Here is a 27710-nt window from a genome sequence, read left to right as displayed (position 1 = left end):
AGTTCCGTCGGTTCCCGGCGCTGCCGGAAGCGCGGCCGGAAGCGCGCGGGTGCGCGGGGCCCGCTGGCGGAGCGGGGCGGCAGCGATGGCGCTGGCAGTGCCGCTGCTGGAGCCCGCCTGGCCGCCCGGCCTGGCCCCGCTCAAGGTGCGTGCGGAGCCGGGCGGGGGTCCCGGGGCCGGGTCCCGGGCGGTGCCGCTCGCCCCGCGCTGCCGGGCCTGCCGCGCCCAGCCCGCCCCGCTCACGCCGCTCTCGTTGCAGGCCGTGGATGACTTGCTGCGCTGCGGGATTTGCTTCGACTACTTCAGCATCGCCGTGATCATCCCGCAGTGCTCGCACAGCTGTGAGTGCGGGCGGGCTGTGTGTGTGTGTCTGTCGCTGTGCGGGGAGAGGCCGGGAGCGGGGATTGTTCCGCCCGGCAGAGAGAAGGCGCTGGAGCCTGCAGCAAACGCGGAGACAAACTGCAAGGGCCCGGAGTACCAGCGCGAGGGGGAGCGGCTTCCCACGGACAGAGCACAGGGTTCGATGAGAGATCCAGCAGAAACTCCCTGGCAGGGTGGGCAGCCCTGGCACAGGTGCCCAGAGCAGCTGTGGCTGCCCCTGGATCCCTGGCAGTGCCCAAGGCCAGGCTGGACACTGGGGCTGGAGCACCTGGGACAGTGGGAGGGGTCCCTGCCATGGCAGGGGTGGCCCTGGGTGGCTCTAGGGTCCCTTCCCACCCAAATCATTTCGGGGTTCTATGATTCTCTCTGCCATGGAAGCTGGGAGGAGCTTTGCAAGATGGAAGCAGCCGGAACCTTCCCTTGTGTAGTTCCTGCTGTAATACTAACATGTGGCATCTGGCATTCTGCATTTAAATATCTTTCTTAACGTCTTGAGAGTGGTCCAAATGCAAAGCTCTATGTGCAGAGTGTTAAGAGCTGAAGTTTTCCATGCTGCTTTGTCTGCCCTGGGAGATATCTGCTGGAACCTGGCCCCAAGTGCTTTGCTGAAGCCAGATTAGGGGGGAAGTACCTTGCCTTTTCTCACGTTAAAATAAATGCTTGTGATTGTTTGGTTCAGAAACTGTAGCACTTCCTTCCGTGAAGGGGGACACTGTAGTTTGGCAGTGAAGTTTAGTTTAGCTTGGCAAAGCTGTCACCATTGAAGCCAGTGTGGGGAGCCACAAACCTGGAAATTCTCTTCACTTGCTGGTGGTGCAGCCTGCCTGGGGCACAGTGGCTCCAAGCAGCAGTCATTGCACACGTGGGCCTGGCCCATGGGCTCTGGGGCTGGGCTGTCAGATGCTGGCAGCCTGGATCTGCCACTTCATTCCTATTCGTACAGTTAAAGTTTGTGTCTTTATGGGTTTCTCACCGTATTTCACTTCTTACTATGTATGTAGTAATTATTGAGCATTTAGATGGATTTGTGGTTTAAGTGTTAATTGGTGCATTGGAGCAGGCTGGATTTGGCTTGGAGCAAGCTGGTCTAGTGGAAAGTGTCCCTGCCCATGGCAGGGGGTGGGATGAAATGAGCTTTAAGGTCCCTCCCTCCCAACCCAAACCATTCTGAGATTAATTAATGCTTCTGCTGTTTTCCGATGCAGTCCCAGAGGGTGAATGCAATACAGATCTCCTTCAGGAGCTAGTGCTGAGACTCTGAGCCATGATGATCTATTGAGGGAATGTTTTCCTGGAGAATGATGAGACTTTTAAAATCCTGAGGTGGCCGTGAAAGCTCACGGAGAAACTGACAAAGTGTAACAAACGCAGAAATTTACTGTGACAGTGGGGCACGTTTCACCACCCCGTCTGTGGCATGGGGAGGTGGCATTAGGCTGTCTCTCAGCCTTCCAGTGCCGTCTCCTCTCCTTTTTAGCCTCTTCTTTCAACAACAAGTTGGTATTGTTGTGGAAAGGGGCAGAAGAGCCCGGGGAAAAGAGGGGATTGTGAGTTTGGCTGGTGCTGTGCAGGAAGGGGAAAGTGATCAGCGTTAGTCATGGCAAGAACCCAGCACGGTGAGGGGGTGAGCAGTGCAGCCACTGCTGAAGGGTTTCTGGCACTGGGGAACAGCAGGCAGCAAACATCAGCTTTAGGTGGAGGAGCTGATATTTGATGTTGAAACGTGTTTGCATAAAATATGGACTGTTTTGCAACAATGATAATCTCAATTCCATGTAAAAATGGTGTGTTTTCAATATTTGTGTATTGTGGAATAGCTTGCAGGTATTGTGCAAGGAAATACATGAGCAAGGATGTGGAACTGCATTTGGAAAAATGTTTAAAATTATGTGTTTCCTTTTTCCAGATTGTTCCCTTTGTATCCGCAAGTCTTTGTCCTACAAAACCCAGTGTCCAACGTGCTGTGTGGTAAGCATGATTTTGGTTTGGTTTTTTCCCCTCAGTTTATTTTTTATCTCTTGGCAAATCTCAGGAGCTTTTCCCTTTGGACCACACCAAATAACCAATTCTGATTGCATGGGCAAAGTGTGGTGCTCTTGCATCTGGAATTCTCCTGTTCCAGAGATGCTCCTCTCAGTGCAGGCAGAAGGGGATGGAGCATCAGGCCTGGGGTTTGGCTCAGGGCTGTGTGCACAATCTGTCACAAAACATTTAATGTTAATTTGTTAACACACTCCATCATTTAAGCCAGCAATGCTGAAACACAAGCGCTGTATTTTCTGTATGTGAGTGGCTCCATTTCATCTCAAAAATTAAAAAAAAAATAAAAGCTTTGTTTAAAAGAAGAGCAGAGAGAGTTGCAATGAGGTAAAAATCAGGAATTGTTTAAAAATAATGAATTGAATGCACAAAGGCATCTCATAATTAATATTTTCACAATCAGAAGACTAACATTTCCCTTCATCAGTTTTTATGCTTTGTTGCTTAAGGTTCTCACCACCTTCAGAGGATGGTTTGGTTTTCAAAATTATTAGACCTGTGCTGCAGTAAACTGTTGTGGGAGCCTGGGCACACGGGGCTTTGTTTCTTTAGCTTTATGCTTTGTTTTTACCTGTTACCTTAATATCCCAGTCTGAAGTTCTCAGGCAGTTATTTTAATATGAGATATTTTTGGGGAAGAGGTGTTTACCCTTTAAGCATCTTGATTCCTGTAGCACTTTAGTGGGGGCAGTTGAGGCATGGAGCCAAGAAGCAAGTTAATGATCACTTGAACATTTTGTGGGCACTTGCTGCTTTCACTGCATTTGAATGTTTATTTGTTTAGGTTTGTTTTGGTTTTTTTTTTTTTTTCTTTCTTTCTTTTGTAGGCAGTCTCAGAATCTGACCTGAAAAACAACCGGATTTTAGATGATCTAGTGAAGAGCTTTAACTCTGCAAGGTATTGATGTAATTTTATAGCTGCTGTGTCTGGTTTGGCAGCTGGCAAGGTGTGACTCTGTGTGACCAGGCTCAGAGCCCTGGAGGGGGTGGTGTGAGAGCTGAGCAAATCAACTGTGGTGTCACAGAAGCGCTGTCCAGGATGGATGTTCACACTTTGGGAAAATCCTGCAGTGTTCTGGCTGAAGGCTACTGCACACTCGAGTGATGTGAAGGTTTTACAGGCTTATTTTGTTCTGCTTCTGGGTAGCTGCTCTGGAAGTTACAGTCCCTGCCAATGGGTAGGAAGTCAATAGATATGTCAGGATTCTCTGGGGGAAATAGTGGCAGTAAAGATTTTCTTCAGGATCCTTCCTATGTGTGCAGAGGAGACTCTGAATAGAAGGATTTTGTCCAGCGGTTATGGTCACCTTGCAAGAGCATTCTTTTGCTGCGGTCATTGGCTAGAAAAAATGTAGGTATTGAAAGACTAAAAATGTGAGTTTTATTTGGAAATAAAGTAATGGAGTGCCATGCTTTCAGCTTGATTTCTTAGCTGCTTTTCTGTTTGTTTTAAATTCATTTTTGAGCTTCATATCCCTTTAAAAGACAGGAACAACAGAATAAATATGACTTGGTAAAATATCACAACAGTATCGCAACATGTATCACAGATGATACATTAGTAGATACATGAAATTCCTGGTATTATCTGTTTTCTTTTGATGAGAAGCTACTCAGTGATTTGCTGGGAATTCTGTTCCTGTCTCTGTACGAGACAAATGCACTTTCATCTTTTTCTCTGGAATTAACTTGGAGCTGGAAGTCAATGAGACTCTTGGCTTCGTAAGTGACAAGAAGCATAGTTCAGTTGATGGCTTTGTTTCATGAGAGAATTTTTCTCTGATGAAGATCATAGAATGTAGATAGATCTAATCTCCTATATGACCACTACTGGATTTAATTGATTTATTTGAGTAATTTAAATCCTACAGTTCCCCTGTTTCAGCTTGAATTCTGGTGCTCCCTAGTGATAAATGGATTACTATTTTTTTGTTAATGTCTAATTTTGTGGGGAACAAGTAGTGCTGACTTGGATCCATTATGATATTGAATCCTAAATGTTAATTTTTTTTTGGACTGCTTTAATGGATCAGTATAAATCTTACCAGTGAGAGTGGTTCAATAACCTTTCCTTTTGTGACTTGGAGTTCAATCAATTTCTCACATGAAGCTGATGGGTGGGCTGTGGAGCCCAGTCTGGGCTGGGTGGAGGGAACCAGAGCAGGGTCTGGGTGGGAAAGGCTCCCTGCTGGCTGCTCTGATGGGACAGAGCCCTGGGCAGTGTGGGCAGTGGTCAGTGTGGTGTCCAGGGCTTGGCACCTGGGCTGGGTCTGTCCCCAGGGCTGCAGGTGCCCTGAGCTGAGGGGACACGGCTTGTCTGGAGAGCGTCCCAGGGCACGAGCATCGTTCAGTCAGAGCAGCACTGCTCTCTGTCCTGCTCATGTTGGAACAGGACCGATCTTCTCTCTCCCCTCCTTCTCCATCTGCTTTGTCTCCCCTTGGCTGTCCCCAGAAACAAATCCACAGTCCAGGGGTTGAAGGGCTCAGCATGTTTGAAAGATCAGGTATGTTCTAACTGGACTTTGAGCCTTGGGTAGTTTGATGTTTATGAAAATTAGGCCTTAAATCTTCTCAGCATTTCACAAAGTGCAAACACATTTCTTAAGTCAGGCCTGGAGGGGAAGAAAATGGTAATGTTGGTGGCACTTAGCAGAGTGAAAGCTGTGCTCCAAGGTCAGAGTGTGCAGGGAATGGGAATCATTCCAGGCAGACCCAGCGCTGATCCCATTTGTGCTCTGCTCACCATTAGGTGTGTGCACCTTGGCTGGAGTGTTTGCAGGGAATGGGGAATCATCCCAGGCAGACCCAGCTCTGATCCCGTTTGTGCTCTGCCCAGCATTAGGTGTGTGCACCCTGGACGGGGTGTTTGTACCCTGGAGGAGGTGTGTGCAGGGAATGGGGAATCATCCCAGGCAGACCAAGCTCTGATCCCGTTTGTGCTCTGCTCAGGATGGGGTGTTTACCCTGGATGGGGTGTGTGCAGGGAATGGGGAGTCATTCCAGGCAGACCCAGCTCTGATCCTGTTTGTGCTCTGCTCACCGTTAGGTGTGTGCACCCTGGACGGGGTGTGTGCACCCTGGACGGGGTGTGTGCAGGGGATGGGAATCATCCCAGGCAGACCCAGCTCCGATCCCGTTGGTGCTCTGCTCACCGTTAGGTGTGTGCAGGATGGTGTGGGGATGTGTGGGAGTGCAGCTCCCTCCCTGTGCAGAGGGTGGGCTCCCAGTGGAAGTGGGGCTGTCCTGTGCTTCCCTATGGCCGTGGGTGTTTGTGTGTGTGCAGGGAGAGGAGCAGGCTGGGCAGTGCCCTGTGAGGGCACACCCTGGCCCCAGCAGGGCAGGAGCTTGGGGGCATTGCCATCAGCACTTTGCTGTTCCCTCACCTGTCTCTGCTCTGGGGCAGAATTCATGGCTCTGGCCAGGCCAGGAGAGAAAGATGAGGAGCAGTATTTGCACGAGCTGACCTTAATGAATACTTATCAGTTGCAGTGAGGCTGGCATCTTTAAACATAACAGGTAAAGTTTTGTGTGAAGTGTAAAGAATTGATTTCATTGCCCTCTACTAAACAGATTATTTTGAGAAAATTTGTCAGTTTCTGCATCACCTTGTTAAATGGAAAAGTAGGAGTGTTTGCTGAAAAGAATCTCTGGTTTTCTTCGTACATAGGGAAGAAAAATGTTTTTGCTGTCAAGTTTATCTCTGTTTCTTAGTCAGGGTTACTCGACAGGTAGTGAGGCAGAGGAATAAACACATTGACTCTGGGTGCTGGAGAGAGCAGGTGCTGTCATTGCTGATACAGTGATTGAGCAGGAATGCAGCAGGAATTTCAAGGAGATACATTGCTTTTAGTGCAGTTGGGACTGTTCTGTGTGAGTTCTTCCTAGGAAGATTCACAGCTCTGTCTCTTCCTTGGAATTTATTTATGTGGAAGCCTTACATTCCCAACAACTCTGCTTCATTGCTGCTTCAGCAAGAGAGAAGTAAACAGACTGTAAAATGGGAACCAGGGGCCTGATGAAGGACACTTAGTTGTTGTGGGTGTTACAGATCTGAAGGAAAAAAGTGGGAAGCTGTTTATGCTGTTGTTGAAGCAGAGGGAGGATGCTGGTGGGGAGGATGTTTAGAAACCATCCATCTTTAGTTAAACAGGTGTTTTTTACCTCCCTGCCCTATTTCAGTGACTGAGGGTCTGGCAGGAGGGTTTGGGTAGTGCCTGTTCTGATACCTGCTTGATTCATCTCAGCCTTCAAAGGGAAGGACACTGCTCTGCTCATAAACTGAGCATTGTCAGCTGTGCTGCAGTTACTGCTTTGTGCCAGGAAGGTAAAATTCTGTCAGCTCAGAGCTCCTAGCAGTCTGTGAGAGTATCACAGATGATGCTGAGACCATACACAATATGCAGAGATTTTTGAACTGATGTTTGCTACAGGATCCACTCCCAGGGGAGCTGGCAGAGGCTGGACCCTTCCGTCACTGTGTGCTTTCTCTGGGCTTGCTGAGTGATGGATGAGCTTCTAGTTGAGTCATGCTTGTCCGAATCTCTCCAATCACACCTGTCAGAGTTTCTGTGATTAGTGAGAAATCTGAGTGCTTCACTCTGGTGCTGAGGGAGGGGGGCAGGTGACAATGTTCTGTTAGAGAGCCCAGGGCTGTGCCAGGAGTGTCTGCTGTGCCCTGGCTCTCCTGTTCCTGGGGTGTGGGACTGTCAGAAGTCATCACCCAGCTGCCCATGGGCCCAAAACACCACACTGTGGGAGAAGCCAGTGTGGGACTGCTCCCTGCTCTGTTGCCTTCAGTCCCAGCATTTTCACAGCCAGAAGAGAGCGTGTGCTGGCAAACAGGATTTCAGGTTCCTCACACGTGCAGGGTGCTAGCTGTGTGCTTTCTCTGGTGCTCCTAGGCAGCAGCTGTTGCGGTTGGTGTTGGAAGCCCCCCCGGTTCCATCTCCCCCAGCCCGCAGCCTCCAGAGTCCTGGTTCTCAGCCAGGGGCCGAGGAGGCGCCGGCCATGGACAGCTCCTTGAGCAAGGACAAAGTCTGCACCTCCACGAAGGCAGGGGGCCTGCCATGGACTGGTCACAGGAGTTTCAAAACCGAGGAACACCATGACCTACACAGCACCTCTGCAGAGCTTGGTGGCAAAGACAGCAAAGGGATTGCACAAGAGATTCCTGGCTGCACCCAAAGCCATGAAAAGCCTTCTACATCTGTGCTCAAAGGAGACAAGAAAGGTGAGGTGTTTGATTTCTGGCTGTGTCCTGCTCTCTCCCCCTCGTGTGGCTGCTGTATGTGTTAGAGGGCCCTCAGCACGTGGCACTCATCCCGTTTCTCCTGTGGTTCTGCTCTCTGCTGGCACGTCCTGCTCCTTCCCCTTTAACTGGCCCGTGCTGCCTTCACATCACTGCTCTGCTCCAAGTGTGTTCTTCACAAAAAGCTTGAGCTGCTGCCAAGGAGTTAAATGGAATTCAGTGCTTATGGATTCCTTTGCTTTGAGAAACAACACAGAAAAACAATAGTTGTGCAACAGTCTTAGTAAAAATGAAGTAATTTCTCTTCTCCTTCCCCCTAATGACTAGACAGACACTGGCATTTATTCTGCTCTTGTATCCTTGAGCAGGTTATTTTATAATGTGTTTGTTATTTGAGGGGTGAGCCTGAACTCAAAATGAGCATGGCAGCAGTTCTGTTATGTTTTTATTTCCACACTCTCCAAAAGAGTCATCTGCTTTATTCTTTGTAATTCTAGAGAGTTAAAGTGAATTTACTTTGAAGCATGAAAAAGCTCATTTATACCAATCAACCACAATAAAATGGCAGAATCCTCTTAGTTCTGATGTGCTGGCAGCCATCCTATTGACCTAGCTAAAAGCCTAAATTAAAACAAAACACCCTGTAGGAGTACACCCCTGGTTCTTATTAGTTCAAATTTAGCTGTTGTTTTGTGTAATGATTTATTCATCTGGAACTCTGAAGTTCATGTGTATTCATTAGCTGGATGGATCCTGCTGGAAGAGGTGCCACAGCCAGGAAAGGAGCCACGGGAAACCTGTTGTGGTTTTACATCAGACCTGCTTGTGTTGATAAGTTAAAACCCATGTGAAATTTTACTGCTTGTTTATTTTTGAGCAATTAAAACTTTCACTAGCTTCCCATTCTATGATCTTTTTGAATCTTTAAGCACGCACCACATGGAAATTATTTCCACAAATGCCAAGTAGTTGGTCAGGCAGTATTTGTGAAACACCTGGAGTGAGAGGGTTTAGTGCTATTTGTTCCTGTTCTGAGAACTCAGATGTACCTTCCAGTACAGTAACAGCTCAGGACTGATGTGCTTTGTTCATGTCCCAGCCGTTAGTTTTGTTTTAGAGGAGAACATTCACTCTTTGCTGTTACATCCACACTAGTAAATACCTTCTCCCTTGCTTTCAGTGGAATGTCCTGTTTGTGAGGTTGCTATTCTGGAGCAATATATAAACAAACATCTGGACAGCTGTTTGACCAGAGGGGAGAAGAAGGACAGCCTGCGAAGGTGAGGAGCAGCTCTGAGGGCTGCAGATGCATGTGGCTGGTTTGAGCGCTGCTGGACTGAGAGCTGTGTGCTGCAGGGGTGTCATAGTGGTGCTTTGTGTTTGTTTCTGGCTTCCCTGCACTGTGCAGCGCTCTGAAATCACTGTGGGGACTGTCCCCCCTTGAGAAAGAGTGTGAATTGCCAGCTCAATTACTCTTTGGCTTTTAGTGGCAAGAAAACAGTGGCCAATGCTTTAAGAAATTCATCACGGGGAGAGCTTAGTCTGTGTGTTGTTCTTGTCACCTTTCTGCTCCCTGGCATTAAAATTCCCTTCAGATAACACCAATTCCCATTTTTCATTTGGTGGAGGAATTGCTTCCTTCGGTTCAGGTGTGCCAAGAGACATTTTCTTCAATAGCTGTCAAGTTAAAGAATAAAAATTGCACCTTTCTTTCCTCTCTGTGGGGCTGTTGAGTTTTCCTGAAGATCTCGATTTCCATAAGATTAATGCATTCCTTTGGCTTTGTGCCCCTGCCCCAGCATTGGTCATGGTCACCACATTCACATCAGAAGTGGAGTTTCAGTTTGTTTTACTTACAGCAGAAATTTATGCTGTTGTTATTTCTGACTGATCAGACTGAAGGACTGGGAGGATTTGTACTTCAATGCTTGTTTTCCCAATTCCCCTGAAACTTGAATTAGAAAGTAATTTTATGTTAAAGCTCTTGTTTTGTCCAGTCATGTTTAGAGTGCAGTCTGTAAGCTAAAGGACTTTCAAGATGACAAAAATGGTAAATGGGTATTGAAATCTGATGTTGCATTTAATTTCCATTTGGAGGGGTTTAGCGCTTTCTCCGTTCTTAATAAATGGAGAAATAAGGCAAATGTGTCCCTGGTGTCACGCCCGTGTCCCTGGCAGGACTCAAAGTTGTGCTTGTTGGATCTCCAGGCTGCTCAGGGCTGCAGCAGGTGTCAGAGCAGGGCAGGGGCTGCTCTGAGGCGTTGGGTGCAGGCGGCAGCGCATCCCTGCGCTCCCTGGGGAGGGGAGGGAGCTCTGCGTGTCCTGGCCCAGCTGTGGGAACGGCTGAGCCCTCCCAGCAGAGCTGCTCGTTCACCCCCAGAGCTCCACAGGGCCAATTCCAACGTGTGGATGTGTTTCCAGGGAACAATGTGCTTCTCAAGCGTGGGGAAACCCAATCAGCATCAGGATTTAAACCTGCTCTGAGGTGTTTTCCTGTGGCTGGCTGCTGGAATGCTGTCAGCACGCTTTAGGTCATGCTGCTGGTGAGCTGGAATACACACCAAGCTTCTGTAGGACTTTCAAAAGATTTACTTTAATTATTCAGTGAAATTTTTTATATTTCCCAAAAGAATCTTAAAAAAGCTTCCCTGAAGAGTGTATTGTGGTAATCCATCTTCTGTTTACCAGCCATGCTACATGGCTGGATGAGAGTAAATGAATTATTGACAGTTTTTGTGTAAGTCTTTTTTTTTTTTAACATTGAAATTTTCAATGTGATAAGTTGAAAGTGCTGAATAGTTTTCAAATAAATCTATCATTTTCACAGTGGAAAGCTGTTAAATGTTCTCTAATCCAGAGTAATGCAGCTGAGCTTTATTTTGCTGCAGAAAGAAAAATGTCTAATTGAATGCTGTTCCTTTATGAATTACTGCAGTTGCAGAAGATGAGTAAGGCTGCAGATGGATTTTGGCCCCTTTGTTTCTCCTGGTGTGAGAGTATCTCCCCAGGAGGTGTAGGGCAGCCTGAGCTAATTTGACAGGAGGAAGTGTTCTGCTAATTTTAGGTGACAAAAGTTGTGCTAGGACTTGAATTTTCTCTGGCAGTTTCCTGTAATTAAGATGTTTTCCCTAGCTGTGCCAGGAATGTTGAGTCCTGACAGAAAGCAGTGGAAAGCAGTAAATTTTGGATTTAGCTGTTATTCCTCTGGGAGCACTGTTACTTATCTTTAATGTCTCTGTATCACCAAACTACCCTTCTGTTAGCTGGGAACTGCTGCCTTCAGGTACATGACTCTTTTTCTCAAAGACATTTTTCCAGAAAGCTGAAAAATCTCCTAATTTGAGTTTTGGCTTGATGTTTTAATACTTTTAATATTTCTCCAGCTGATTCAAGTGAGCCATGGCCAGCACTGGGGTGGAAAACCCAATGTGTATGTTCTTTCATGTGTACGTTACCCTGAGTGGGTGAAGTACCCTTAAGTAATTGTAAATAGCTTGATTTTCCTCAGAGTATTAATTAAATAGTGTCTCTTGTTTTCCTGTGGCAGTTCTGACCACAAAAGGAAGCTGATGTCCAAAGTTGTTTATAACCTGCTGTCGGACCGGGATCTGAGGAAGAAGCTCAAGGAGCATGGTCTGTCCACCTCTGGGACCCGCCAGCAGCTCATCAAGAGACACCAGGAGTTTGTGCACATGTACAACGCCCAGTGTGATTCCCTGAACCCCAAATCTGGTGAGTGACAGGCTGCAGGGAGGCTGCTGCCATCCCAAACCATCTCTGCATTTCCCCTTCTGCTGGCTCTGGGTAGGCTTAACACAGGTTTGACTGCTGGAGATGTGGAGGAGCTGGAAGGATTTATCTTGGTAAGTCAGATCAGTGCAGAATGCTGCTTTAACCTGATGGGGGTACTTGGGCTGAGCCCACACTCAGTGCTGCTGGTGGATGGAGTGGCACCCAGCCTCTGCCTACTCACCCAGAGGGCAGGAACAGTGCTGGGTGTGTGGTGTGCACTCCAGCTGCAATCCCCAGTAATGCCATACCCTTCCTGTGTCCAGAGCCTGTGCCCGGTAATGCCAAACCCTTCCTGTGTCCAGAGCCTGTGCCCAGTAATGCCAAGCCCCTCCTGTGTCCAGAGCCTGTGCCCAGTAAGGCCAGACCCCTCCTGTGTCCGGAGCCTGTGCCCAGTAATGCCATATCACTCCTGTGTCCAGAGCCTGTGCCCAGTAATGCCAGACCCCTCCCGTGTTCAGAGCCTGTGCCCAGTAAGGCCAGACCCTTCCTGTGTCCAGAGCCTGTGCCCAGTAATGCCAAACCCTTCCTGTGTCCAGAGCCTGTGCCCAGTAATGCCAAACCCTTCCTGTGTCCAGAACCTGTGCCCAGTAATGCCAAGCCCCTCCTGTGTCCAGAGCCTGTGCCCAGTAATGCCAGACCCCTCCTGTGTCCAGAGCCTGTGCCCAGTAATGCCAGACCCCTCCTGTGTCCAGAGCCTGTGCCCAGTAAGGCCAGACCCCTCCTGTGTCCAGAGCCTGTGCCCAGTAAGGCCAGACCCCTCCTGTGTTCAGAGCCTGTGCCCAGTAATGCCAGACCCCTCCTGTGTCCAGAGCCTGTGCCCAGTAATGCCAGACCCCTCCTGTGTCCAGAGCCTGTGCCCAGTAAGGCCAAACTCCTCCTGTGTGCAGAGCCTGTGCACCAAGGGTGAATTATTAAAGCCACACTTAAGATGCAGACGTGCACTTTGGGTGGTGGCAGGGAGCCTGAGGTCGCTGTGGAACACCAATAGCTGAGCTTCTGAGGAAGCCCAGGTGCCAAATTCCTGGAGTGTGCTTAAACCAGTTTGGAGCAGGTTTTATTCTTTCACAGCTTAATGAGCTTTTGTTCTGCCTGCTTCACTGTGTGGTGAAGTGTTTGTTTTAATAACTGCCCACAGCTGCTTGGCAGTTCTGTGGAGATGATGAAATGCAGAAAGAGATTTTTAGAAGTAAATATCAAAGTAAACTGTGCAGGGTTCTGCATAGCTGTGGCTCTAGTTAAATGTTACAGTTATGTTGTTTATAGGCTTTGGATGTGTCTGACAATTGGTGAAGTTGGTTGTAATTCCTCTGTGAGCTTTCCCCTTGAGTCTGCACATGGTTCTGTTGCCCTGGAAGGTGGTTTGGGGGACAAAGTAACATAAACCGTAGATGCAGTTATTGTGTCTTCCTTTGAAACATCCAATGTAAAATGAGAAATCTCTCTGAATGGCAGCCTGTGTGCCACAAGCACTGTTGTGTGCAGGAGGGAGGTTTGGTGGGATGTGGAAAGACAGCACGTTTGCCTGGGATTGGAGTCTGAGCTTTCCCTCTCAGAGGGCTAACGCTGTTTGTGTTTTAAATGCAGGGTAGTTTCATCTGTGCTGTTACAGCTTTTTATTACCCAGCTCCTGTTTCAGTGATCCCTTTCTCGTATTTCCAAACAGTTGCAGAGGTTGTTAAAGAGCTGGAAAAGAATGAGAAGATTCGGGTTCAGCTAGAGTGTAATAAACCTGGTGAAAATGTAAGTGACTGCTCTTGGTTCTCACAGAGGGGTGGCCAGCAGAAACTGCAGAGGGGGCACTGGGAATGTCTGCCTGTTGCTTTATTGTGGGAATTCCCAGCTTGCATATTAGAATTCGCATTCAGCATCCTGCAGTGAACCTGATTTTCTCACACCACACATTTGTCGTGGGCAGTGCTGGGTGCACTGCTGAGCTTTATGCCCAAACCCTTTAAGTAGGAGCAATTTTTGACTGCAGTAAAAATTCTTGAGTTAAGTTCTCCTTGGCCATGCTGGAAGATTTTGACCCTTCATGGCAGTGTGGGGAATATTTTGCTTCCTAGAATTCTCTAGGATTTAGCTAGCAAATTCCATAATTCCGTATCAGCAAGGGCGCCTGTTCTCTTCCCATGACATCTGATACTTTGGTGACTTCTGAAGCCTGTTTGTTGCACAGTGGTAGGAATATTCTATATTTATACAATATGCTGAGTGTTACATGGGCTGGCTTGGTCCTGGTGACTCGGTGGAAGCAGGGCAGGACACTGTGGACATGTTCTGGAAATGTGGATTAATGTGATGAGGTACTGAAAGCTGGGGGGAAAACAAACAGTTCTTCCTGTTTTAAGTCTGTAATTTCAAAGTATGCAGCTTTAATATCTTTTTATTTCTGTTAAAAACATTTGTGTGATTTCTGTAGAGCTTGACCTTCACAAAGGACCAGACAGAGGAAGAAATAGATGAGATCCACACTGAATATCGTAAGTAACATGCAAATTTCACCTCATTTTGCTTTTAAATCTGCCTTCTTTTCCTTTGAGCTGAAATACACACACTGATTGCCTCCAAAGGCTCTCTATTTATGCACTTTGTTCTTTCTTAGCGTGCTGCCATGTTTGCTGGCCATGGAAACAGCAGAGCAGGGTGTGGGATGTGCAGCTGTGTGGTCACTGGGAACCCTCTGCAGCAGAGCTGCTCTGAAAGGCCTTGCTGCTCCTGGCTTCATCTGCTTGGCCTGTTGTACACATTTAGAACAAAATATATTAAATACTGTCTTAATTTTTCAAAGACAGGTATTTGATTGAGTTTAGATTGCTAAAAGGGCATGGCTACAAGACTAATCTCTTGGAGATCTTGATAGTCTCAAGCAGGTTAACTGAAAATTGAGAAGTTAAAAAAAATAGGAAAAAGGGGAAGATATGGTTTTAAAATTAATAAAAAATACTGACCAAAGAGGCAAATGGTAAATGGTCTCAGGTAATTATTTCTCATAATAAGGAAGAAATCATAAGCATGAAAAAAGAACTGAATGTTAAAATTCAAAACCAGTTTGTGATTAAAGAATTCTTATCAAATGCCATTATCTCACTGTAAAACAGATGGACTTTAAAGCTTTAAAAAGCTTTATTACACAATGAGGCTTTTTTTTCCTCTTATTTTACAGCATTTGCACCCCAGACCCTAATTCCCAGCTGAATGAATGAATGAACTCTGGTGTGAATTCTGAATAAAAACCCTCAAATATATTTTTGTTCTGCTTTTCCATATGAAAAAACACACTGGGGCTGTGAACAGCCTTGGGGAAAGGCAGAACAAACTTTGGGAGAAAACGCTTTTTTTCTGCTTCTTTGCATTTCCCCGGGCTCTTGGCAATTTGCACATTGCACTGTTGGCATTTTTTGCTGTTTATGAAATAGCAATTAATACTTTGGCTTGATGAACCTGAGGATGGGAGCTCTGCCTGGAACTCAGAGCCGCTGTCATTTCCCTCTGCCCCACAGGACTCAGGGACACCCTCAGCCCACTCTGCTTTTTTTTGTGGTCTCTATTTAAAGAGTTAAAAAGTCTACAGGAAAGGGGATACATCTGTGAAAAAAAAAAAAAATTTAGTTGCCTTTTCTGCTTCTAAATCTTTTCATTTGCCACGTTCTTTGGAGGTCTGCTGCTTTGTGTTGTGTTTAAGTATTTATCGTTCTGTCTGGGGCTGGTTTACGTTGCTGCAGTTTGGTGGGATGTGCTTGGGGTGTCGTTTCAGCACCACAGTGATTTACAGTGTAGCTGAGCACTGCTTCTGTGCCAGGACATTTCTTTTCAGAAAGCTTTGTAGTTCTGCCATGAGCCAGCACAACAAAAGATAGTGATGCTGGAAAAACTGAAGTGCCAGAGGAATTCCGTAATGAGAGTGCAGCAACTCAGACAAGACATCTGGGACAGAGCTTGCTTTTTATTAACAGAATTTTTGGCCTTATGTGGTGTTTTCAGCTACTCAGGGAAAGGGAGTCTGTGTCAAATCTGTTTCCTTCTGTGGGGCAGAACTTGATGTTTTATAATGGAATACATCAAAGAATTTCTTCACTGAAAGGGTGCTCAGCCATTGGAATGGGCTCCTCAGGGAGGTGACGCAGTGCTTGATGGTCCTTTCTGAGGAGCAATTCCTGCTGATGTCCAGCCTGGCCCTGCCCAGCCCAGCCTGAGCCGTTCCCTCTCCTGCTCCTGTTCCCTGAGGCACACCTGGGTCCCTCCCTGCTGGCCAGGCTGAGGTGACCCACAGCATCCTGCTGAGGACACCGGGCATTTTCCCAGCCTCTCAGTAAAGCATTTGCACTACCAAGCTTAAACAATTCCATTGCTTTGGCTGAGCACCAGAGGAGTGCTTAAAACATGATTGAAAGTGCAGAGAGTATTTGGATTATTAACTTACTTAAAGGGTCTGAATCCCAGCAGTGTGATGGGCATGACACAGAGCCTGAATCATTCATCTGTGCTGTGCTCTGGGCTGTGGGCAGCTCTGTAACAGCTCAGACACAGATTTGGATCCTTAATAGAATGTGGGACATATCTCAGTGCTGGGTTGGTTTTCCTCTGCTGTAACAAAAATGCTTTTAATTCAGTTGTTGGTGTCCATTTCTGTTCACATCCTTGCAGTGTTGGTGCCATACCTTAGTCCTGTGGGGGTGGTCACTGATGCTCTGTTCCTTTCAGGAAACAAACACAGAAGTGAATTCAAGTTCTTGGTGGATCAAGTAAATAAACGGTGGAAGAAAATGGGTGAGAGGAAAGCAGAAAGTGCTCAAAACAAAGAGGAAGTCGCTGTCAAAGAGCTGCCAGCAGCTGCAGGTCAGTCACATTTCATATTGTCCCCTCTTGGACCACACTAAGAGGTGCTGCATTCCCAAAGAAATGGTCTTTCATCTGTTGTTGTTCTTCTAGACCCTTTAAGGGAAAAAAAGCCCAAAGATCAAACAGACCCTAAAGTGATTTACTGCTATTGATTTTAGCGTGGAACATAGGCATGACCCATAATAAATGCATGAGTTTGGTTTCTGTGTGTTGGGTGTGCATGTGCTTTATCTGGGGCACGTTCCAGTGGGCTGAAACGGGTGTCAGGTTCTGGCTCAGCTTTGCTGCAGGTGCTGAGGGTGGCCTCACTCTGGAATGGAGGTGAGGATGGGTGCTGCTTGCTGCCTTTCAGCCTTCCAGGATCTTTACTGTGAGAAGGGGTTGGTGACAGGGAGCTGCAGAAGCATTTGTGGGGATTGGGTTCAGGAGTTTTCTGTCCTGAGGCTGAAGCAGTAAAATCCTTGGGCTGGTTTTGGGCCGTTCATGCGGGATGTTGCCCCTCTGTGAGTTGCTGTGTTGTGTGTTTGTAGCCTGGAGCACAGTGGGAGGTGGGAGGGATGGCTGCAGCTGTCCCTGGCTGGGAGGAAGGAGCAGCTGCTGGTTCTCCATCCTGCCCGGCCCAGCCAGCACCGGGCTGTGCCCTGGCAGCGCTGCCTGTGGGAGCCTCTGCTCCCTCTGCCTTGTGCCTCCTGGCTGCTTGGGCTGCTTGGGTGTGGGCTCTACAAGAGCATTCCTCAGCCTGAGGGAACTTGGGGATTTCTGTTCTGAGTTCTGGAGAGCCCCCTGGCCACAGTGGGACGTGCTGCTGTCAGAACACTCAGGAAAACACGGTAGTGTCGTTTGCCCCAGCTCTCACAGATCCCTGTGCTCTTGAGCTGCTTCAGCTGGGCCTCTCTCCACGGCTGGCTCTTCCAGCACAGCTCTGCAGAATAAAAAGAAATGAAGAGAACAGTATAATAGTATGAATTTTATCCTTATTGTTTCCTGCACACCTTGGAGCAGTGCATGATCCCTTCTGCGTGAAGGGTAAAAGTTAAAGGAATCTCAAAGATTCCTTATAAATAAATAAAAGATTTTAAGCTGTTCCTCTTCTATAGCAGAGGAAGAGGCAATGTGTTATTGAATAGTGGGTCACAGCCTTGATTTCCAGCTCTGGAAGGGAGGGATGGGCTGCTGTGGATTTTGGGGTTTCTCCTGTGTGAGCTGTTCTGTGTGTGCTGTCCTGCAGGCTCTGAGAAGAGCTGATGTAAAACCGTGGAGTTTTTCCAAAAGAGTGGTGAGGTAGAAAATAACTTGAATCAGATGTATCATTCTGCATCACGTTCAGAATGTGGCAGCCCCTCATTTGGTTCTGGCAAACCTGCACAATTTCCATTACACTTTGTTCTCTGAGCTTCCAATAATCCTTGGAATTTCAGTTTTATGCAAAACATCTGCCCTCAGATGACTGTTTATAAACAACTGAAAAAGCAAAAAGGTGATTTACAGGGGAGGGAACAGATGCCTAAGGCCTGTTTGCTCTTGGTTCTTTGTAACAGCAATTGCCTTTGTATTAAACTGGGAATTACAGCATGGGCAAGGAAGAAGGCAGTAATGGCCTGATGGTAAGCTGGTAGAGCCAAGGCTTTGTCTGCATTCCTTATCCACTTGCTTTGTGTTCTCGTGGAAGTGGTGGAATTGTACAGAATTGAAAGAGATCTTTGGTTTGGTTGGGGCTTTGTTGGTTTGTTCGTTTATTTTAATTTCCTCCTCCATCTCTCCTATTGCCTCTCCTGGGCTATTGGTTGATGTAATTTAACCTCACTCTGCTTGTGGTGACATTTTAATCATCTGTTCCTGATTTACGTCATCTTGCTTTTCATCTTTAAGTTTAAAATATGTTTCCCAGTCTTTATAACTTTTAAACATGGGGCTGTGCTTTGTCTGAGGGGAAGGCACCATAAGGATTTGATATATATTGGTGCTAAATAATTTGATTCAATAAATATTAACTGTGCTGAGCTGCATTATTGCACAGGCCTTTGCTATTTTTACCCTGCTAATTTCAGAGTTGCGTTTCATTAGTTGGACAACCGACTCACTGGGATCTGCTGGTTGTTTTCAGCAGACAAAAATATGCCCCTGATATTTAATTATACCTGTTAGCAGGAGAGAAAGGGCAAGCTGAGCTGAATCCAAAGACTGTGAAGCCCCTCCACACTCTGATTAAAGTTCTGCTTGGCCATTTCTGTCCCGGCCATTGCTGGAGGGGCAGAGAAGTCGGCGTGGTTTGAGAATCAGTTATCGCTGAGATGGGTCTGCAGAGGCTTCGTGTCCTGAGGGGCTTTTTAGTGGAGTAACTCGCTTGCAAATGTTTGTGGGTATGGATGAGGGCAGTCTGTCTTTTCGTACCAGAATTTTTAACCTGTATCTGTTTTCTCTTTGGAGGGGCAGAAGGTCTCTGTTCAGAGAACTGTTCATCTTTTCATTGAACAAAACACTTGACACAAAAACCAGCGGAAGGGTTTTCAATTTTTGCCTGTTGTGTTGCCTAGAAATGATTTTTCCCGTTGAAATGGAAATGTCAGTGCACTGACCTTGTCTGAGCTGCATAAGGAAGTAAATCACAACTGAAAATAAGCCTGTTAACTTGGTCTGTAGAACTTAAAGCTCAAGCTGTCTGATGTAGGGGCTGAAGCACAAGCAGCCAACAGCACTCATGAAGTGCTTGCTAATTTCTGAAGTAAAGTTCCATCTTATGAAATGTGTAACACATCCTCACCCTTTATTTCTTTCCTTGTGTTTGAAACTCAGCAGTGAAACATTTCGGGTTCTCAGGGAGTTCTTGGTTGGTTTCTTTTTTTAAATATGCATGAAAAGAAATTCAACCTTTGAAACTGTCAGTTTTGGAGAATAAGTTTGTGGGAATGAGATGTTGGTATTTAAATGTTTATAACTTAATTTTTTCTTGAAAATCTTATCTCTGGGCTGCAGAATCCTAAACAATGGTATTTTGCATTATCATTCATTCTCATCTATGTCTTTCCACTTAGTAGAACCTGGGGAAGCCCAAGCACTCCAATCAGAAATTCCTGATGGCCAAAGAAATGAATCTCATGGCTCGAAGCAATGGCAGAGATCATCCTCTCCCGAGTTCTCCCTGTCCTCTGGCTCGACATGCAGGTCAGTGGGGCAGCCCTGCTGCTGCTGCGTGCTGGGGCAGAGCTGTGGCCCTGCCAGGAGCAGTGCAGGCACCAGCTCACAGGAGGGGTGCTGCCTGGGCTCACAACTCCTTCTGCACCTGTTCCTGGGCTTCCCTCGCTTCAGGAATGGAGCTAAAGTACATGTAGGAGCCACTTAATCCTTTGTAATGCCTTCGCTTTATCACTGTCTCACCATGGGGCTGGGATTTTGTTAATTGTAGTGAAATAAATCCAGCAGAAACCAAACAAGAATGATTTAGATGTTGATGGTTTTAGTAGTATTGTGGTATTGTTTCAAGTAATGGGTTTCTGAGCCTTGTGTTTTTCTGATAACGAGAGGGTATCCTTTGCCAAGAGTAAATGTTTTTCACATTGAAATGTCAAAACGGGAAATATATTTGGAATTCCAAATCTGCATGCCGTGTTCCTGCAAGGAGGGCACTTCTAAATGGAGGGCTGTTGTATTGACGAATTAAAACAAAATGAAAATGTTGAGTAGCATATAGAATGTAACAGAACAATCTGCAAGTCGGAGTTGAAGTGTTTGTTCTGCAAAAAGATGCTGCAAAGAAATCAGTGATTCTTCTGTTTTCTCCTTCATAAGGTTTGTCCCTTTTCACTTTCATGTCAATACTTGCTAATGGTTGGTCAAGGTTAGAAATTCATCCATTGTACTCTAATCACTGATGAACTGATACTGTTCAAAGGTCTGTGCTAAAATGAAGAAATGAGAATTTTACTCCTGCTGGAGTAAAGATCCAGGAGTGGAGGCTGTAGCAGTGCCCCAGACATGCTGGTGCTCTAGGGAGATTGATGATCCCACCCAGGGAGCAAACTGTGTGTTACAGATAAGCACCCAAACACAGCCATGGCTTTGAAAGGGTCATTTTTCAAAGCTCTGAAGCCACGGTTACACAGGGCTTCCACAGGACTGCAGTGCTCCATATGAATAGTCCTGTGGAATTCCTTGACTTTCTGGGACTGAAGCCAGATTTTATGCAGCTGCTTAAACAATAGGAAAATCAGAAAATAAATTAGGAGGAACAATGATAAGCCAGTTAATGAGCTATGTAAAGGAAATATTCCATTATAAGTGTTTTATATAATGGGGATAATACGCAGTTCTTTAAGCAAATTATTTTTTCTTAAAACTGTGTTCAACACAAATGTTGGTTCTTGATGACTAGAGTGAGACCTGAGCAGCAGACAAAACCCAGCACTGGCCATGTCTGAGATGCTAAAACACAGTCAGAATTTTGAAATCCTGGTGGGAAAGTGCTGTGTCCACAGCCTGTGTAAATCCCTGTGCTGTTGGAATGGCCAGAGCCTGCAGTGTCTGCCAGGAGGGGTTCATGCCCATGGAAGGGGCCCCATTTGCAATAAATGGGGCTTTTTGGCAGTGAGTTTAGGAGCCATTGATCAGGATCCGAGCTCTGGGTTTAGCAGGTCACTTATCCTTGGATTTATGTGCTTTACATAATATGGGCTTTAGTTCATCAGCTGAGGAGGTAGAAATGGGAGTGCACTGCATGGCAGCAGCCCTCTGAAATGGGTGGCATGGGTTGGCAAGGCTGGCAGGATGGAGTGCTTGGAAATGCTGTGTGAGCCTTTCTGGGCTGCTGCCTCAGCCTGAGCTTGGAGGCAGTGCTGTCCTGCGCCCTGGCCATCGCTGTCAGATGAGAGAAGTGTATGAAAATGTGTTGATCAGTGCAATAATTGCCTTTTATAGATCTTCAGGACTTTTTTTACTTAATAAATCTTGCACTGCTTTGGCTCAGCGATCATTTGTATCACAGTGTTTGATCTGTGAGTTTTGGCCTCAGATACGGGTTCATTGTGAAAGGATGATGATACTTTTCTGCTATGCTGTTGATTCATACTTTTCTTCCCAAAACTTTGAGCTGTAACAAATGGCAGGAGCTGTGAGGCCTGGTGGCAAGTCCTGAGGTTGTCAGATAGGGCCAGCTGGTGGCCTCTGATGTGTGTGGTGGAAGCTCTCACATACAGGCTGTGTCCAGGAGGACATCAGTCCCTGGGCTGGGGACATCTCTGAGCCCTGGAAGCAGGAGTTGTGGTAGGGAGTGCTCCTGGTGCTTCAGCCACCACATCCCACTGCTGCCAGATTCCTGAGGGAAGCAGTTCAGGAAGATGCAGCGGTTCTTTCCCTTTTCCCAAGGAACAGCCTCAGAGGTATCTTCTCGGGCTGCAGAGCAGGCCATGGAAAACTGAGGAAGCCTGGAGAGAGTCAAGGAAAACAGCAAGGTGGTGGAACCTGTGCAGGGTTTGGTACAGACAACAGCCCTCTGTGGGGGCCTGGGCAAAGCCAAGGCTGGCAGGCCTCTCCAGAGACAGGAGCACAAAGCCACGGGCACGTGCTCTAAAGAGGAGGTTCTGGAAAGCCAGGGACAGGAGCATGGATCCATGGGCACATGCTCTGAAGGGGAGGTTCTGGAAAGCCAGGGACAGGAGCATGGATCCATGGGCACGTGCTCTAAAGAGGAGGTTCTGGAAAGCCAGGGACAGGAGCATGGATCCATGGGCACATGCTCTGAAGGGGAGGTTCTGGAAAGCCATGGAAGATGCTGTGTTGCACAGCTCATCTTGCACATGGCACGGTGCCTGGCTGCTCCAGCAGCGAGCTCATCTCGTTCCTTGCAGGGGGACAAGGTGCAGGCAGGATTGCAAGAGGGGGAAAGCTGCTTGCCCTCACTCCTGGGCATTCAGCTCCAAATGACATTGGTAAAACGAGATGGGCTGGAGCTCATCTCTTGTGCCAGCATTGAGGGAGAACATGCCTGGAGCCTGGGCCAGGGCACATGGATGGATGGGAGGATGGATAGGAGGATGCTGGCTGCTCATGCGAGGCCAAGGAGGAACCTAATCTGCCTTAAAATAAACCAATTCAAAGGACTGTTTGCTCCTCTCAGTTTTAGAGCAAGACATGTCATTCACACTTACATCAGCTTTTTTTCTCTCTACTTTAGGGTGGTGTGTTTATCCTAAATGCAAGAGATGGGGTTGTGGAAATCAAACCCAACTGGTGGTCAAGAAAGGAAGAGTTGACTCTTGGGTGACTGACTGTAGGGGATCAGGGGAACCAATCCTGCAGAAATATGGAGTGGGACAATTGCCTGAATCACTGGAGATGCATTTTCCCATCATGGAGGCATGAATAAGTGCAGGATCACCCTGCCACAGGGTGCTGGCTGCATCTTGAGCAGTTCACATGAAGAACTTTATTCATTTTGGCTGTAAAAATTGACTCATCTGGAAATGATCTGTAAAATTGTGGGAGAGATTAGTGACCTTCACTTAAGGAAAGGACAGAAGAACTGTTGTGGGAATTTGTCTTGAATTTGGAGTCTGAATGAAGTCTGAAGGGGTGTTTTGCTGTGCCTGGATGCAATGTAGATAGATACCTTTGAAGCATTGAAAAGGCAGAAAACACTGGAGAAATTAACAAAACAAAAATTCTAAATTCTGTGATCTCTTTAGCCTCTCTGAGCTAAAATTTATAGAAAAAAACCCTTCACAATGAGGTGGCTGTTTCTCTTATTTAATTCATAATCTTCAGTTTAAGGACTAATCATTTGATGCTAAGAAGAGGGAGGAGTTTTCTTCAGGAAAAGTTAATTTAAAATACAAATTCAGTTGGTGGTCAAAGTGGCTTTTGTTTAGTTGACAGTGGTTTTTGATAATTGTTTTTCAACTGTGACATATTTGAGGATATTTTTTTAAATTTTCGAACACGTTTGTCCCCTGGCACGTGCCAGAAAGGTGTGTGATTACCTGAGCTCCAGAGCCAGCCTCGCCTGGGCTCAGTAACTGAGACTGAGGTGTGGCAGAGCGGGATGCAGAGAGCTGCTGCTTCCCTGAGGGGCTGGCGAGGGCCAGTGGGATGCTGGAAGGGATCCTGAAGCAAAGGGCTGTTGGCTCCAGCTGGGAGTTCAGAGCCCTGCTTTGCACAGCTCCTGCAGCTCCTCAGCCTCTCGCTGCAATTAGCGCGTGGGAGTTAATTGGCTTCTCTGGGGACCCATGGCTGTGGCGTCAAGGGCCCCTCCATGGCTCCATGTGTAGGCCAAAGGTGGAACTCGCTCCAGGACGTTTTGTACTTGGTTTTAAAAAAGTTTGGTAGGCCCAGATTCCACATGTGAATTCTGAACGCACATTACTGGTTTGAACGTTAGCCAGACTTGTGCAGTTTTATTGTTTTGCGGTGACAAACGCGGCGGGTGATAAATGCTGCAGTTTTCAAGGCAGGGAAGTACATCATGTTCGGGCCTCAAACCTGTTCTTTTTCTATTTCGGGGGACTAAAAGCACACAAATAGTCCTGTGTCCTCCCCAGTTCTTTTTTAAAATGCAACTGGAACATCAGAGTGGGGTTTGGAAATATGATGATAACTCATTCCCTGGGCATCCACTTCGTGCACCGAAAATGAGCTTTTGATGGGCTTCTAATTCTGAGAGTAAAAACAAAGTTGACTTTCAAAACGTTTCCCATCCATTTTTGGTATCTTTTTCCTTTTTATCTGTGTGACTGAATGTGCATGTGTTGGAGGTTACTCTAACCTGGTGTTGTTTGTCCAGCCAAATTCCTGTTGGTTCTGTAGTTATCGCCACAGTGACAGCTGAGGACTCTCACTTCACAGGGGAGACAAAATGGCAAAGGGTGAAAAAATCCTGCTGTCTTACAGAAATGTTATGTCACACTGATTTATTTAAGAGAGACTTGAAAAAAAGGAGGTACACTTTTCCCCCCAAGACGTCTTGCAGATCCTCTCCAAAGAAACTTTCTGGTGCCTGAGAATACAGAGGTGGTGTAGTTACCACCTAACATACATAAACATAGAACTGTCTTGTGTGTTAAATAATGATAATGACACCAGGGATAACTGAAAATGAAGTGAGACAGAAGCTTCTGGACTGTGCTGTAGGTCGGTGTTATTTCCCATTGCTGTTGGTACTGGAGGGATTTGTCTCATCCAGGGGTTCTGCTCCGTTGCCAAGTGGAGCCCTGCGTTGCTGTAGGTGTTGCTGAAATAATTTCCATCCATTTTATTTTCCCCTTCAGCACCAACTCGGACATTCTGGCAGATACGGAAGGGTCTGAGACGTGTTCAGCGTCCTCTGACAGGTGAGTAGAAGATCCAAGAGCTGAAGTCCTTGGGATGGGTTTAGGTCTGTAGCTTGCAGTTGGTGGAATCCTGGAGAAGCAAATGCCTCAGGAAAGTCAGATTCTTGAAGAATCCCCACAGTTCTGGGAAGCACAGTTTGGTCAGTGTATATGGATCCTTGAAAAATGATCCCTGGGTCCTCCAAGAATCCACAGATGCCCAATTGAATATCTTTATTATAAGGGATATATAACTCTATATTTTAATTAAAAAAAAAAAAAAAAGAAGAGGAGACTGCTTTGTTATGGAAAATTAAATCTGATCTATTACATTTGAAAATTCGATTGTTGACAGAGCTGTAGGTGAGGCTGTCAAGTTGAACCCACTGGAATTGAGCATCTGTTTTGATTTACTTCTGTTTGAGATTAGAAGAGCACTTCTTGGTTGTTAAAATCTCAGTGTCTGCAAGTCTGAATCATGTTTGTGTTTCCCATGTGAAAAGCCATGTGAAGGGGCTGGGGGGAGCTGGAGAGGGCTGTGGGTCCATGAGGCCCCTCGGTGCTCTGCACTTGTGTTCAGTGCCAGCACCAAACCCAGCTGGATCTGCCTGCTGGGGTTCTCACAGACCAGCCTGGCCATGGCTGGGGCTCCCAGGGATGCAGGAGAGCCATTTCCATCATGATGCAGCTCTGAAACACAACTTGTTCCTGCTGTATCTTAGTGTGTGTCTGGTGGCAGTCAGCAGATGTGGATTGAGCATCTCAGAGTTGTCCATTGTTATTTTCAGTTGTGAATTCCCACTTTAAGACAAATGAATAGTCCCTGCAGGATGGGTTCAGCCTAGCAGATGGTATAAAACAGAGTGCACTTAAAAGGAATGTTTAATTAGCAAAAGCTGTTGACAGATTAGTGGCATCTTTCATGTCAACACTATGTGGAATTTTAAGCTCCAAGGCTGAATGATGGAAATCAGCTGCTTCATTTACATACAGCTAGTTTAAAAATTTTTTATTTAAAATTAACTGTGACTAAAAATAAAACAGTTGTTGAGTTTTCTGTGGCAAATACTTTGTCCATAAATGAGGAGAGTGCCTGGCAAGGCTGCAGGCCCCAAGCCCTCCTTTGGGGGTAACGTGGACCAACCTCTCATCCTGCTTCCAGGTGGCTGTGCCCCAAACTGCCTTCTCTGATAGAACATCCCTATGGTTTTGTCAGTGCCAGGGGTTGTCCTCAGTTATGGACAAGGAATCTGGGAGGTTGCTGCTGTTCCTTGGGTTCCAAGCTGGTCTCTGGGGACCAAAGTAGAGGCATTGTGATGACCCTGTTCTTGCAGGCTCTGGGGCTGTGGGATGATTTGTGGTGCTGTCACCTTCCTCAAATGAGAAGGCAGAGAAATATTTCTCTCCCCATCCCTGGAAGTGCTCAAGCCAGGCTGGACGGGGCTTGGCGCGCCCTGGCGTAGCGGAAGGTGTCCCTGCCCATGGCAGGGTGGGATGAGATGATCTTTAAGGTCCCTTCCCACCCAAGCCGTGCCCTGGTTCCCCGTCACCCGTAGCACGTAGGTGTGCAGCATCTGTGCCCTGTGCACAGCAGCAGTGTGTGCTGCCTGGGCCCGTGCACACCCTGTGTTCTCTCCCCACAGCAGCTCCGTGGCCCTGGCAGGGAGCAGGAGGAAGCTGCGGCGGCCGCGCGCCCCCGAGGACGGCGGGGCGCTGCCCCAGGGCAAGAGGAAGAGGAGCTAGTGCTGCAGGCATGGCCAGCTCAGCCTGGGAACCCTCCTGGCTCCTCCCGTGCTCTGAGTGTCTGGGTGCTCAGTAAATGCTGCATTTTCATCACTGCCATTCCAGCTGCCTTCATCGCCAGGCCGGGGCCGTGCCCGCAGCCCTGGGGCCATTGGTGGTTGAGCTTGGGCACAGAGTCCAGAGCCTGCAGGAGCCTGACCTGGCTCCTGTGCCCGAGTTCTCCCTGGTGCAGCCCCTGGGCTGTGTGCTGCCACTGTCCTGCTTGCATCCTGGGCCAGCCCCATGTGCCCTCCTGGGAGCAGCTGCAGGACGGTGTTGGTTTGGGGCTGGGCAGGCACTGGTGCCCCAGTTCCTGGCACAGGGAATGCCCTACACTAACAGGCTTTTTTATATATGTCTTTGTAAACTTACTCAGTATTACGTGTCATTATTTCAGTTTGAAGTCCTGAAACTGGGAAGAAATCAGAAGGTTGTTAACATGAGGTATTTTAGCTCTCAAGCAAATAGTTACATTGCAAAGTGTGATCTTCCTTAGGAGGTGGTGGGATTTTGTCGTGCAAGAAAATGAAGGAAATGCAAGAAACCTGAACACCAGGGAAGGCTTTGGAGAATAAAGCTTGTAAGCAAAATACGAAAATACTTCAGGTGCTTTTGCTGAGCCCTGAAGATTTGGTCAGTGGGAACTTGGCAAAGAAGGCACAAAGTCTGGGTAAGATTGAGGGTTATTGTGTCTTGACTTCAGAGTGAAGCTGGGATTCAGAAATAATCCTCCTCAAGCCAACATTCCCAGGAATATTTGTGTTTGGAACAGGCTAAATCATGGCAGATATAAACTATCATAAGTGCATGAGATGGAGTGATGCAGAGGCAAAGCAGAAATCTGGTTGTGTTGATTTGGTTCTTTTTTACTAAACCAATCCTTTTGAAAGACAATTACCGATGTCTGCTTTAGGGCTGCCTTTTTGTCACAGCAGCTCACCTCAGGCATTGGAGTTGGTTGCAGCTGGCCGGTGAATCGGAATAATACTGTAAATTAGTATCATAAAGGGCTTTCTGCAGGCGTGTGCTGCTGTGGGGGAGGGCTCTGGTGCCTGCTGTGGCTGCAGCACTGACATTCCCACTGGAAATGGGCTGAGGAGCCACTGCCTCGGGAGCTGTGGCAATTGCAGGGGGCAGGAGAAGGCAGAGAGCAGCTGACACATTAAATACAGGCGCAAATCAGACTGGTTTGCTGACCACCTGTGAACATTGGGGTTTTATGTCACTTATTGTTGTCATCACCATTTAACGTCCAAACTGGTGACCTTTCCCTGAGCTGGAGCTTCTCCCCTCCTTTTGATGGGGCTGTGGGTTGGTGCCACTCGTGGAGT

The 27710-nt window shown here is 47.1% G+C and overlaps 1 protein-coding gene across 2 annotated transcripts; it reads left to right on the top strand.

Annotated features, from left to right (window-relative positions):
- RAD18 (RAD18 E3 ubiquitin protein ligase) lies at positions 1–27673 on the top strand. Of its 2 annotated transcripts, none has more exons than XM_058813017.1 (13): positions 1–145; positions 260–341; positions 2288–2349; positions 3249–3319; positions 7323–7651; positions 8850–8949; positions 11217–11401; positions 13125–13201; positions 13881–13941; positions 16163–16297; positions 19333–19462; positions 24556–24618; positions 26241–27673. In XM_058813017.1, the coding sequence occupies exons 1-13, from the start codon at positions 86–88 to the stop codon at positions 26338–26340; spliced, it is 1455 nt and encodes a 484-aa protein (XP_058669000.1). In that variant the 5' UTR covers positions 1–85; the 3' UTR covers positions 26341–27673. The 2 variants fall into 2 exon arrangements, with proteins under 2 accessions (XP_058669000.1, XP_058669001.1); XM_058813018.1 differs by having other exon boundaries at positions 19336–19462; positions 26241–27672.
- Positions 27674–27710: the final 37 nt, after the last annotated feature.

The sequence above is a fragment of the Ammospiza caudacuta genome, chromosome 12 (assembly GCF_027887145.1).
Source record: "Ammospiza caudacuta isolate bAmmCau1 chromosome 12, bAmmCau1.pri, whole genome shotgun sequence".
NCBI lineage: Eukaryota > Metazoa > Chordata > Aves > Passeriformes > Passerellidae > Ammospiza > Ammospiza caudacuta.
The sequence above is the reverse complement of the archived record's forward strand: the minus strand, read 5'-3'. Positions and strand labels throughout refer to the sequence as shown.

Excerpts from the sequence above, each read along its gene's own strand:
- RAD18 (XM_058813017.1), top strand. The coding sequence starts at position 86 with ATGGCGCTGGCAGTGCCGCTGCTGGAGCCCGCCTGGCCGCCCGGCCTG. Across the intron at positions 13,942-16,162 it reads TGAGATCCACACTGAATATC|GAAACAAACACAGAAGTGAA; the intron begins GTAAGTAACATG and ends TGTTCCTTTCAG. Across the intron at positions 24,619-26,240 it reads TGTTCAGCGTCCTCTGACAG|CAGCTCCGTGGCCCTGGCAG; the intron begins GTGAGTAGAAGA and ends CTCTCCCCACAG.